General features: G+C 43.6%; 1 protein-coding gene across 1 annotated transcript in view; it reads right to left on the bottom strand.

Moving 5' to 3' along the window:
* Positions 1–14,558, bottom strand: part of LOC126548247 (uncharacterized) — an 88,595-nt gene that overhangs the window by 20,331 nt on the left and 53,706 nt on the right. Inside the window, exon 6 of the mRNA XM_050196399.2 lies at positions 11,947–12,057. Within this exon, the coding sequence (XP_050052356.1) occupies positions 11,947–12,057 (111 nt within the window). The remainder of the gene's footprint in view (positions 1–11,946; positions 12,058–14,558) is intronic.

Genomic DNA, 14,558 nt, shown 5'->3' with positions numbered 1-14,558 from the left:
CAATCTGCCAGTAGCCGCTCCGGAGGTCCATCGACGAAAAATACTTGGCACCGCACAGTCGATTCTCGTCGATTCGTCGATTCTCGAAAGCGAGTAGACATCTTTTTTCGTGACGCTGTTGAGATGCCTATAATCAACGCAAAATTGTAGGGTACCGTCTTTCTTCTTTACAAGCACCACGAATGAAGACCACGAGCTCTTGGACGGCTGAATGACGTCGCGAAGCATTTCTTTAACTTGTGTCTTGACTGTTTCACGTTCTCGCGCTGAAACGCGGTAGGGGCATCGGCAGATGGGACGAGCCGATTCATCGTATAAAGCGATGCTTCGCTATGTGCGTTTTCTGCATCCTCGACGACTGAAAAACATTCGTAATATAGCAGAAGAAGGCGACGTAGCTTTTCTTGCTTTTGTTGAGGCAGGGTGGGGTTAATGTCGAAGTTCACCTCATCAGTCACCGTCGACGATGCCTCATGGGACGACTCGAGAGTGCTAATGCGTCGCTTATTTTGGCGAACTCTTCCAAGAAAGCGAACGTAGTACCCCTGTTGAGGTGCTTGTGTTCAGTGCTGAAATTGGTTATTAGCACAGCCGCTCTGCCTTCACGCAGATGGACGATACCGCATGCGACACAAATTTGGCGATCCAGAAGCATCTGCAAGTTCGTTTCAACAATCGCATCGCCGCTTGAAAATGCGTCTGTTTCGACAGAGTGCCATGACGCTAGCATTTGACGGGAGGCTCACTTGATCGTCGAGGATGGTGAACGCGGCGCGATGATAATGATTGCTTTGCATTCTTTCTGACCGTTTTGTTGTCAGTGTTATGGTTTTCGTCTGCAGGTTGATCACCGCACTGTTTTCGTTCAGGAAGTCCATTCCAAGGATTACGTCGCGAGAGCAGTGCAGTAGGATGATGAAGTTCACAGGGTAGGTGTGACCGTGAACAGCCACTCGCGCAGTGCATCGTCCCATCGGGGTTATAAGGTGGCCTCCTGCTGTGCGTATTTGAAGACCTTCCCATGCGGTTTTGACTTTCTTGAGTTGTGACAAAAATCATCCACTAACGACAGAGTAGTCGGCCCCAGTGTCGACGAGTGCAACCACTGGATGTCCATCTAGGGTAACTTGTAAGTCGGCACTTGGTGTTTGGGTTCATTGTCGGTCGGTCACTGACTGCGCGGTCTGTCACTTCGCACGGTCGCGGCTGTGTCGGGTGGAAGCCTCGTGACAAGGTGCTGTTGTGGCCTTCAGCCGCGCCATTGAACTTGTGGTGTCGGGTCGCGGCTTCGTGTTTTGTGGCTTCACTGTGTTGGGTCGCGTCGTGTTGTCGGAATGCAACGAGGGGTCAGAATGCGTCGAGGTGGCGGAATGCATCGTGGTTGTAGGAGGGTTTTTCGGTCTTCGCTCGAGAGTGAAAACCGAAATTGTCGTCGCTCTCTAAGAGCGACGACAATGGACAAACGTGTCTATAAATTTTCATTCTGTGGAGGTAAACTTTGCTGGTTTCATACGCTTTTGATTGACATAACCAAAGACATGCATTTCTTGTTCAGAAGTCTGGCATATGTTAGATTTATGCACTGTTTAAGGCTTTAATGTCATTTCTAAGTTAACTATCGATATACTTTGAAGCCATAAAACAAATTATGCAAATCCCACACACTGTGGGAATCTATGTAAGCGAAGCTTTCCGTGCTGGATGCTTTGATTGACGATAATTAGCGGTGATGTTGACGGCTAAAGCTTAATTTCTTCAACGTTTAGGCTAACATGAGAGTGGTGAGTTGATGTTAAACGTTACCTTGCGTGCACCACTGCTGTTTGTCTGTGTAGTACACAGAACACACAGGGAGAGGTGTTTGCTTGATGCGTTGTTGTGTGCCATATTTTATAACCTCTAAAAGGGTTGAGCGTTGTCATTACCTCGCATGGCACATTGCATTGTGGCAGAAGTATAAAACTTGAATTGGATTATGGGGCTGTATGTGCCAAAACCACTCAGATTATGAGAATTTTGACACCATGATGTCCTTTAACATGTCCCAAAATCTAAAGCACGTGCATTTTCTATTTCGCCCCCGTCAAAATGCGGCTGCTGCGATTGGGATCAAATCCATGACTTCTAGCAATGCCATAGCCGGAAAGCTGACGCGGCGGGCGCAGAAGTGTTGATTTGACGGTCGACCACTTTCGTAGTGTCTCCTGGACCCTGCGGTGCGCTTTAATTAATGCGGCTCTGCTTCTGCACGTCCTGTGCAATTTGTCCGCTTGACATATTTGCTTGGCGTTTATTTTTCACAAATAGCAGCAATGGACTGTACCATACCCTGAACTTAAGCTTATCCTGTTTCCCCGCAACCACTGTCGTACAGTAGTGAGGTTTCCTTGCCTTCTCATGTCACCTCCCCCCTCTCTTATATGGGAACTGCCTCTCCTCCTCCCTCTCCTTCTCCTCTCTACAGTTCTATCTGCGTCCCCTATGGCCTCACACGTTAGTAGAAAGGGAAGCGCTACAGTTTCTGCAATGCTTCTGAGGGGAGTCACGGATAATTACAGCTGTCAAGTGGCTAATGTGACCACGGCCAGGGAGCTCCAGAGGGTGTGCAAATTTGACGCAGTGGGGGTGAAAACTTCCGTCGCCTTTCCTTTCTTACTCGAGCCTGTCATCTATATACATGCTCTCAACCACCCCGTGACGTCGTGTGAGCGGCGGGGGCGGCAGCAGCAGCAGCAGCAATGGGAAAGTCGAAAAAAGAGGCATAGAAAGTTTCGCTTTAAAAACTGAGTGTGTGTTACGTTCGGAAGCATGTTGGAATAGGGCAAATACTTCCAAATGAGCATCTTTTCTCCGCTTCTTTAATTTGACCCACCGAGTAATTCACTCAATTTCATGGGTCCTATCAAGGCTGTATTTATAGAAGCCCACTGTATTTCAGTATATTGTCATCTGCTTAGCTGCTCTCTCTCTCTCACTCCCTCTCTATTTTTTTTCCCCAGCTCACATTTCAATTTAGGCTAATGATATCTGATGTCCTGATTTTTCAAAATGGTTCTGTGCAAGTCTCAGAATCAACAAGGGTCAGGTTCATTACCAGCAGACGTTTATTTATTTCATTGTTATTTACTCATTATTTAAATATTACATGGCACTGAAATTATCAGCATTTGGCACATGGCATGCACAGTTGACTTCCGTTAATTCGATCCTAATGGGACCGACGAAACTGATTGAATTATCCGGTGGGTCGAATTAAATAAAAGGCAGAAAAAATGCCGAATCGTCGTTAAAGGGACCCTGAAACGATTTTGACGATTTTGAACAAACGTACTGAGTCTTTGGAATAGGTCCTTCTGATCATTAATTGACGCATCTAAGTGCTCCGTGTAAAGCATGTAATTTATTATAAGGTTTTGAAAATGTACATCGCTGCCAATCGCAGCACACTGCTCGGCGGAAATTTCAGCCGCCCCTACCCATATGACATAAATCACCCAACTGACATCAGTAGGGCGAGCTATCCGATTGGCTGCCCAGGGCGCGTTATCGATAATGTTTCCTCCTTTATGGTGAACAAATGATGTTCGTAATAGTTGGAATGTTAGTTAATTTGTTTCTATAGAAAGAAAGTAACAGAAAGAGAATGCACAAGAACAATTTCTCACTACACTTAAGCACTTCCAGCACACAGCTAGCGTCGTCCCCTTGTGTTACAACGTGCTACACTTTGACGAGAGCTCCGCGGTCAGAGTCCGTCTCAGTCTATTCGCGAGCACTATGATTCGACTTTGTTGCGTTGTGGACTCCAAACATAGCGGCTGGCAATATGTCAAGCTGCGACATTGTGTCCCTCTGCAAGGCAGCAGAAGAGCAGACTGGCTGCAGCGCATCAGACTGCCGCTATCCGATCGGCGCCAGGATTTGCACGTTTGCGGCCGTCACTTTACACCGGAAGATTATTAACGCAATAGCATTTCACGAGTCTGGTATTAGGGTAAATGCAAGCGCAAGGGTATAGGGCCTGGCCATTTCACCGGATGAGCAGAAGCGCAATTGTGAATGATCTGCAAGGTGCAGCCACCTGGTGGCACAGTACTCAACCACACACAGTAGCAGTAATGAAATGTTTCTTCTTTGCTGCTGGTGTAAATTTTTCGCAGTGGTGTAATCGTTAACACATTGTTTTTGTAAACGTTTAAAATGTTTTACACTTGGTTAGAGCAATATTAGCGCTTTGTTTGACTGGTTAAGCTCTGCGCCAACAGGGGGCTGGACAGTGCAGACTGATCAGGCCGCTCACGTATGTCTCACTAAAGTTCCTTCATCAGCTTGAGTTTATGCCTCCAGCCATCCGTCGAAACGCTCAGCTTGCCTGTGGTTACCGGAATACCAGACACGTTCGGCGCTGCGACAGAATGCTTGCCACGCGCACTGCTTCGATAGCTCTCGCTTGGGGTCGACTGCCAAGCGGCTGGCGGAGAGTTTGGAGAGGCTTCGCGCGCGCGCTCATAGGGAGCTGGAAGTCGACGACACGACGTGCCATCATGATGCAGAGCCAGTGAAGGCAGAGCTTAGCCCCGATCACTCGGCGAATGAGTTGAGAGGAAAATGTACGACTATGGAGGAGGGCAACTTGTAATCGTCCATAACTCTCTTAATATCAGACATTTCACACGAATTGTGGTGTGAATGATTAACTTTAGCTGTACCCTACGCGTCTACAAAATTTGTCTGAACCGTTTCAGGGGCCCTTTAATTCACTTGGCAGTATTTGCCTTTGAAGTTAGCCTCACCGCAATACAGCCGCATAAGCCTCAGTCACACTAGCGGAAAAATGCACGTGGTGAGCCGTTGGTGTTAAAACGCAGCTGCAGCAGTACGGCCACACCAACTGGCGGCGAGCCAATGTGGCAGTAACATGACAGCATGAAAATATCTCCTCCTCTTTTTTTACTCTGCGTGTAGGTGCGAGATGTCGCATGCTTTTTCCTTTGTCTGCTGACACAGTGGCGCAGTCCTTACATTTTTTGTCTTTCGTTCTTAACGCAAGTTATGTCTTATGAAGATGATGACGCCATTTCCACTGTTCACAATGATGTTGGGGAGCTCCCTTCTGTTGCGGCATCGCCATGTTCAATAGACAATGAGAATTAGGTACTGGGTGTCACCTCTGCGCTCTTGTATTCAGGGTCCATCTGGTTGTGCAGAACCTGATATGGCGCACTGTCTCCAAAAATCTTTCCATCGGGACATCTCGGTTTAGACTTATCATTGTACACAAACAATCGCACACCAAGCCAACCAAAGCAAGTGCGAGTGAGAGCTGACACAAGCAGACGATGGTGCAAAATGAGCGGTGCAGCTGACACCAGATGCAAATGTGAATCGAGCGGTTGGGCGGGTCCACATGACACCAGTTTCACCGAGTGCACATAATTGAAAGGGCCACTCTCATTGATTTCCTCCAATTGCAGCTGACTTGCCACTGCGGCGAGCCGAAAAAAATCGGTTTACGACCGATCCCTCTCGCGATGAAGCTGCAGCGGGGCAGTTTTCTGCAGCGCACATCACTGCATTTAATTGCAGTGCATATTATGCATTGAAGCATACCAAGTGAGGGAAAGGTGCCACTGCTACGGGACATAGCATGTGTTCCATAATTTACCCATGCACATGTGCTGTCTCCGGTAACAGTATGAGCACGGGGATGCCTAACAAGTTTACTAGCAGGCCTTAAGAATTTTAGATAGATTCCTGCTCTTTTGTTCGCTTTAAATGTCCCCTGAACTTTCCGAGTTGTTTCATTTTACCGGCTTATTTTTCACTAGCTTTCCCAAAACACAGATGGTTTTTCTCCACTTCCCAGTGCACGGCGCATGGGCACGTGTAAAATTAAGGAACGCGTACTAGGCCCCCTTAACGGTGTCATATACGAGACACGTATGGCAGGCAGAACGCAAGCTCAAATTCCCACAGCTACATCAGAAACAGCTCTGAAAGGCTGCCAGTATGCTTATTAGGCATCTGGGTGCCTGTGCTGCGACTGAAGACTGCACATGCACACCTGTAGTATTAGGAACGTGTAATATGTCCCGTGACAGTGGCTCGTTTTGATTCTTGGTATCAGAGATGGAAGCAGCAAATTTGGCATATTGGAGCAGGTTTGGAGCAGGAATGTTTTGTTTTGGAGCAGAAGACACGCGTTTTGGAGCATGATAAGTACAGCTCAACATGAGTGAAATGCAGACAAATGAAGAAAAGATGTCCTTCATTTGATTTTTACAGAACACTATTAGGTTACGGCCGATCAGTTTTGTGGAAGCCCGCAAGGTGGAGGAAAGTTCACTAAAGGAAAGTTCACTAAATGTCATACAGCTGCAGAAACCCACACATGTTCCTCGGAAACCGCTATTAAGTTACAATGTGGTCGTGCCAACTAAATGTGGCCAAGAAAAAAAAAAAAAAAATAGCCAAGGAATTTACGCAAGCAACACCCATTGTATGTTGATAGGTTTTTGTTAATGCTTATCAACGTTAATGCAGATGCTAGGTTGCTTTAAATCCAGTTATTTATATTTTAACCTCTTCCACAACATTTCCATTGACATCTTGTCGTCGATTAGGTAAGTACATAAAGTTAGCTAATCAGAAGTACTCGTGCACAGTGAACAAGAAATACTGACTGTGACAACCATGAACAACACCCATCAACATACAGTGAATGCCATTTGCGTAGTGCTCTCAGTTATTTCTTATATTCTTGGTGACATTCAGTTGGCATAGCAGACTACCACACAAAAATGTGAAGTTACTTTAAATTTGTTGGTCATTGCATGTTTACCAGTATTCCACATAACTTTGCGAGAAGACTAACTCTGACATTTATGAAAAGAATAAAGGAAAAAGAAGTGTTCAGTGGCTTACCGATCAGTGTCATCGACTAAAATTTTGCACAAGTTCGATTATTAGGGCTGCTCCATCAAGTCAGTGTAAAACTGCGACTGATATTTTGAATGCCAAAGAATGGGTTCCTAAAATTTTGAAACCCGATCTGCACAAGTCGCGTCATGAACACCATTGCCGCGAGCGCAATTTCTGTCGTTTGCATATTCTGCGACCCTTTATGACTGCCATTCGGCTTCTACAATATATAAAACCAAAACTTTACATCCTCAGTTTGCGGCTGCAAAAGTCTGATCTTGTATGGTGTGGTTGTGCAGAATACAGAGTGCCCTGAGTGCAAATTTAATTGACGATTACGGCTGCCATTGGATATTTCTAGTCAAGAAGTTTCATGAAAGCAAACAGCTCATTTGTCAGCGTGCTGCACTACCACCCCGGTAACTGGACGTGGTGCACATGCGAAATATATTTTAAAGTTACACGCATGGTGTTTGCCATTAAACGATGCAGATTTATTAATCAGGCATACAAGCTAGTGCTAAAATATATAACAATAGATCGTACTACTTATTTGTTAAGCCGAGAGCGCAGCTATCTTTCCCGACTGCCCCATAAAAAAGAGCGTCAGTTCAAATCAGCTTAAGCTGGTCCACATATGTGTAAGACTGATGTGGAACATTTGGAATGCATTGTATAGCAGAAACGATTTTATTTTCCTGTGGCCATGTTATAATGCACCACCAAACACACCCACACTCCAGGAATGCCGACGCTGAAATGAATTGCTTTAGTTAGGCTTCTAGGGATAAGCGCAAACCAACACATCTGTGTGGTTGTCACTGAACAAGAACGTCCAACAAAATTAAGCGACTTCATTTGAAGTTAGTGTTTTGGCTCAGTAGTTTGCGTTAGTTAGTGTTTTGGCTCACTAGTTAGCTCAGTAGTTCGGCGCAAGATGTTGCAACTGACACAGAACTTCCATTTCTGATAGTATGCTTCACCGCAATTAACTGCGCATGCTTCACCGCATAGCATCGCTGTATTGCGGCGAAGCTGACCAGGCGTTTCGAATTATCTAGTGATGGCCAATTTTGGAATTAAAATAATGGAAGTTTGGACCTACAGAAATGTATGGGCGCCAGCTAGGTCCTTCGGTTGGTATCAAATTAATTAAAAGATTGAATTAACGGGAGATTAATAAGTGAAAATTTACTGTACACCAAATGCTGTGGCATGAGACACTAGGTACATCTACAAGCACAGCTACAGATGGGCACTTTGGTCAGTGTATTTGCTTTCATACAGAGGCTATGCAAGCACAAATCAGAGGACAGTACTGGCCGCAGAGGCATGTGCTAGAAGTTACTTTTAGTGGTCACAAATGAGCAACAGTATCAAATGTCTTGTGAATGTTCGCGTAACTTGTTTCTTAGCTCATGTTTTCTTAGATGATTTTGAAAGCCGTACTACCGAAACTAACTGGAATATGTTTACAAGAAAAGTACATGAACTAATCGACAAGCACGTACCTATGCGCACTATTTCTTCGCATACAACAGCACTTTGGTATAACTCGAATTTAAAACGACTTCGTAACAAAAAAAAGCGGCTCTATCGCTCTGCCAAGCATTCTCTCTCCGAGCAGCGATGGGATGCATATGTGAAAGCGAATAATGCTTATGTCTCCACACTGAAATGTTCTCGTAATAATTTCCTACAAAATACTCTGCCAACTATGCTCAGTAATGACCCAAAAAAGTTTTGGCGAACGATTCACCCCGACCGTAATAGCGAAATCACGTTACTTGACTCTTCTGGTGATGCGATTCCAGTTGCCGACTGCTCTGTGGTATTAAATGATGTATTTTGCCGTAATTTTGTTATAGCCTCCTCTACAACACTTCCCAACGTGCAGCGTTTTGACTCTCTAACAATGGATCCAGTAATTATACAACCCCTTGGCATCGAAAAAATTATCGAATCATTGAAAGTGTCCTCAAGCCCAGGAATTGACCTTATCAATGCGAAATTCTTAAAAAGTACCAAAATATATTCTAGTATTATGCTATCCAAAATATTCCAACAATCACTTGATGAATCCACACTGCCACCCGACTAGAAAGTCGGCAAGGTGGTTCCAGTTCATAAATCTGGAAGTAAAAATTCACCCCTAAACTATCGCCCGATTTCACTAACTAGTATCCCGTGTAAAATTCTCGAACATGTTCTTTACACAAACATTGTTAATTTCCTTGATGCCAACTCGTTCTTTTCAAAGGCTCAACATGGTTTCCGCCGGTCTCTTTCCTGCGAAACACAGTTGGCTTCCTTTACACACAAGCTACATACAATTCTTGATCGTCGTTCTATAGCTGACTGTGTCTTCCTAGATTTCGCAAAAGCCTTTGAAAAAGTTTGCCACAGTTTACTTCTCTTTAAATTAAGCAAATTGAACATTGATAGGAAACTTCTCTTTTGGATCGAATATTTTTCTAACCGGACGCTCACAATTCGTGTCTGCTAACACTTATAATTCCCCGTTGAAGCCAGTTCATTCTGGCGTGCCCCGAGGCTCAGTGCTCGGCCCTCTCCTGTTTCTCATTTATATTAATGGCTTGCCGCAATGCGTGACCTCTAACATTCACTTATTCGCCGACGATTGCGTAGTCTTCTGAGAAATTATTGACCAAAATGATGTTACGATCCTTCAAAACGATATCAACTATATATCTAACTGGTGTAAAGTCTGGCTGATGGAACTCAACACTACAAAATGTAAGGTATTACGCATCTCCTGTACAACTTCTTGCCCCATTTCCTACTTGCTCGAGAATTCCGCTCTCGAATCCGTAACATCCTATTGCTACTTGGGTGTGCACATAACTTCCTCTCTTTCTTGGTCTCTTCATATTAGCAAAATAATTAGCAATGCAAACCGCTCGTTAGGTTACCTCCGGCGCAATTTTTCATCTGCTCCTGTTTCTTTAAAACTCCTCCTTTACAAATCTTTAGTCCGAAGTAAACTCGAATATGCCTCTTCAATTTGGGACCCCAGCACTGCTATATTAACCTCTGCCCTCGAGCTTGTCCAAAATAACTCTGTCCGCTTCATTCTAGGAAACTACAGTCGTACTGCCAGTATCACTTTAATGAAAGAGTCCCACAGCTTGCGTCACTCGCCTGCCGCCGCAAGTTTTCCCGCCTATGTCTCTTCCACAAGAATATACTACAGTCCCACCCTACACAACGACCTTATTCTTCCTCCATCATACATTTCCCCTCGTTTCGATCATGCACAAAAGGTGGGAATAATGTCGTGCTTAACGCAAACATGTTATCAATCATTTGTACCCCGCACCTCACAGGATTGGAACCACCATCCTGGAGCAGTCACATCCACTGTTCAATATTCCCAGTTTCATAATGTTTTAAACACAAGTGTATTGCAATGTAACTAACCAACTATGTAATTAGTATATTTGTTATCGGTCAATTGCTTGAATTTTTGTTGCTTCACGTTTCAGCTAACATTGTATTAGCAGAAGAAAAACCTGTATAGTGTCTTTTTCCGTATGTTCCACTCCCCTCTGTAATGCCTGAGGGTAATACTAATAAATAAATAAAAAATAAATAAACTTATCACAGGTTTCAAGTTGCACCACACATGGCATCTCTCTTTAAATACAAGCAATGAAGTCAGCAAAACCGTGGTACCATACAATTACGCGTGAAATCCGACACACAACTTATCATGCTAACAACTATATCCAACAAGTTTCCAATAGTGGGAGTAGCCACCATTCTGCCACGCTGCAAGTCATACCAGAATCTACATCGTACCAATGGTTTTCTGCTAATGCAATGTTTATGTCCTCCTGGCTAAAACTGTTTTCAGGTCACTTTTGACACATACTGATGATGGTGTGTATTGACCATGCAACACTTCAACCACTTGACAAGTTGCATAACCTCTTGGAACCGAAAGGCACAGCCTATCACAAGAAAGTAAAGGCCAGATAGCCGCTGTGGACAACAGTCAACTGACCTTTACTTCTTTTCAATAGAATGTACCCCAAATGTAGACTGTTCACATATTTCAGAGGTTTACCAAAATCCAAGACTGCAAAACATCCTCATTGAAAAGTCGGAGACATTGAACTTACACATGTAGTATAATTGGTGAGTGACCTGAAGGTATCTGGCATAAAAATTTGTTCCACTGCTTAGCATACATGACAAAAAACAGGTATTCTGCGAAATTATGAAATTAAAAATTGCAGGCAAAACAGTGTGCACAATTTGTAGCTCATGTATAATAAATAGCAAGCAGTAAATGCAAAGTATGATACAAGCATTTACTAAAAAGCGCACCAATAAAAGTTCGTTTCAACACAATATAGAGACTTTATGTGCCACCGAATTGTCACAGCTATTGTTGAACAAGGGACAGCCCTGCCATTAATTATTTTCAGCTCTTTAGTTCTGAGCAGCAAGTAATGAACTGGATGCCTCCACAAATTTTTTTCTGCTTTCCAGGTGAATTATCAATTTGCTAGAGTAGCAGTGGTTTTGAACAAGAGCTAAAGAAAAATGTAACATTAGTGCTGTCACTACATAAATTAGGAGCTTATAAACAGCAAAAAATGAGCACGAGCAAGGACAAATATAATAAATACAGCACGAATAGGCAAACTATGCTGTTGAGTGAGTCAGTAGGTGTTCATTAAGAGGAAAAAAGAAGCCTAAAAGAGACATGGGTACAAGAAAGACGGCAGGAGTACACATCCTGCTGTAATTTTTATACCCATCTTTCTTTTGTGCTTCTTTTTTTCCTATTAATGAACATGCACCGACATTGTGCACAACGTTGTGGGCAGAAAATCAGAAATACATAACGTTTCCAGCCAGATGTCATATGACTTGTATTTACATTTATGCTGTGCTTGCGCGTGTTCCAACAGGTTTCTTCATCACTCATGCACTAGCTATGCACCAAGACAACACAAAACCTAACCTCACAAGCATGTGAGGTTAGAAGGATACGTGAACTTTGTGACATGAAATCTTTCCACGGTCGTCAAGTCCAAGCAATATCTTGTGACGGAAGAAGAGGCTGTTGATGCTGGCAATACACCGCTCGAGCATGTGGAGCAACTGAAAACAGCAAAATGCAATTTAAGAAACAGCAGAAGTGCTATTGCTATCCTTTTATGAGACATACAATACTTTACACTGAATTATTACCATGGACCCACCAAACTCACTGCATGAAATGCGATTATCCTTACATCTGTCTTGCATAATAACTTGCAGAAAATGCTGTGGTCCAAACTACTCCAAGAATCGTGCAGAGAGCATCATGCAAAATTCAAGGTCTTACTGTATTCTAGGAACCTATACAACCACAGCATCACTTTCCCAATGTCTCTCAATACTCATAATAGTAGATAATAGTAGACAGTATAAGAAGGAAAAAGGGCCTCCGATGGGTCCAGTTTCGCACTTATCCTTTTCATGTGCACAGTGTGCCAATAAGAAAAGGAAAACAAGAATTGCATTCAAAGGTAGTAATTTTCTTTGTTCCTGTGCCAAGGTAAAATAAGGTAAATGGGCAGGATTCTTCAGCATGAACTGCATAGCAAATAACGGTGAGTAAGGTCCTGACTGATACTAGTGCAATAATCACTGTCAGAAGACAGAATAATTGTCTCCATTCATACTGGTACACAGTGTACACAAGTTCCACTCCTAAAATTCCATCCACCAGTAGCTACAACGGCAATGTATCTTTGGCCAACCCACAAAATGTAGTGCAATCAAAGTTCTGTTTATTCATGAGCCAATTTCAGCGAGTTAAATTACAATATGACTAAAATTGCCAGCCCAGACTTGTCATTGTCATGACTCTCTCCAATACAGGGTGTCCCACCTTACTTTAGCCAAGTTGATAAAAAATAACGGGCACAATTCTGGCAAAATTCTTATTGCGTCCTAAAACATTGCATTTAGTCGCTTTCATCGCACTATTTCCTGCATAATTATTTTCTTCACAGCCCTGAGGACTGTCATATCAAGTTGAGAAAGGCTGCCTTGTTGGCTAATTAATCTGTTTATACCTTCGCAACTAAATAAAAAATGCATGCCATCTGCAGCAATGACAGAGTGAAAGGATTTTCCTCTAGTTCAAATGGTCATGGATATGGTGCCACTTTTGTTGCAATGGTACATTCATACTTAATCCAATATGAGGTCACAGGCGCTGCATCTATAAACTTAGTACCAAGAAACATCTACTACCGAATGGCGTGTCTAAATGACATTTTAACGCAAGTGATCGTGTTTTGCCAGAAAAATTTGGCTGTCTGGGTGACACAGCGTGCTGTCCACTGTTATGTCTGCTGTGTATGGGATGAAAGTTACCACCTTTTTTATTCAATTTTATGTTTAATAGTGTAAAGTCAATGTAAATATTCAAAAGCTAGTCGATAAATATTTGGATTTTCGAATAGTGGCTATTCCATTTGAAGACCGACCTGAATTATTTGAAAGCTTCAAATACTTGCACACCCCTAGTATGCAGCGCAGAGACTACAAAGACCCGGGGGCTATCTATCTTTATACCCCAGACCCCTTCCCGCCCTTCCCGCCTGTCATTTTCATAGCAACAGCAGGCAAAATGGTTGGATGGATGGAAAAACTTTATTGCGAGTCCTGAGATATGCGATTATCGCGCAGTTGGCCGCACCCACGTTGGGATGGGCAGGCCGAGTCTGGCCGCCGCATTGTGGGCTTTCTGTGCTAATAAGGAACTAAGTAAAGATTGCCTTAGCAACAGGCTGGTACGTATTCTTGACGTTACCAGGCTCCTTGTACTGGAACGCATGTAGGCTTATTACTACATGTCGAATGTTTGTTTGAGCTTTCAGGTAAATTTGATTTCACTAACCTTTATTTGGTTAAAACTGAATTTTGAAAAAAGAATTCAGCTGAAATTTAACTTTTCTTTTTCTGTTTAAACCGAAAACGCTGCTAGCTCAAAAAGAAACCCTAGCTATAAGTAATCATGAAATTACTGCTAAATCCATGGCAGTAGTAGGAAACCACCACTTGTGTTTTATGCTCAGATCAATTCATGCTGGCCTTTTCATTCCCCCAGCAATAAAATAACACTTTCCTGCACTGGCCTATTCCCATCGAGAGCCCACTATCAATGATTGCGAATTCATATTTTGCCGCTCTGCGAGCACTTTCAGACAGTTTCAGACAGACAGCGATTTATTTGGTTATTTAGGATCTATTTAGTCAGTCTCAGTCACAGGTCGGCAGTGTGGGAGAATACTCACTCACGCTCACTCACCATAGTTTTTTGAGGCCCTGCACTCACTCACTCACATTCACACTCATCTCCACTCACCCACACTCATCTCCACTCACAATCACTGGCTTTCACTCGCACTCGCACTCACCTCCGCTCAAACTCGCTGGCACTCACTCGCGCTTGCACTCATCTACACTCACACTCACCTCCGTTCACACTCACTGGCACTCACGCGCACTCCCGTCCACTCACACTGACTGGCACTAACGCCTTTTAATGAGTGCGAGTGAATGTGAGTGAATGCACTCATGAGTGAGTGTGCTACCCTCTGCCAGTC

The sequence above is a fragment of the Dermacentor andersoni genome, chromosome 1 (genome assembly GCF_023375885.2).
Source record: "Dermacentor andersoni chromosome 1, qqDerAnde1_hic_scaffold, whole genome shotgun sequence".
Taxonomy (NCBI): domain Eukaryota; kingdom Metazoa; phylum Arthropoda; class Arachnida; order Ixodida; family Ixodidae; genus Dermacentor; species Dermacentor andersoni.
This window is presented reverse-complemented; position numbering and strand designations above follow the sequence as displayed.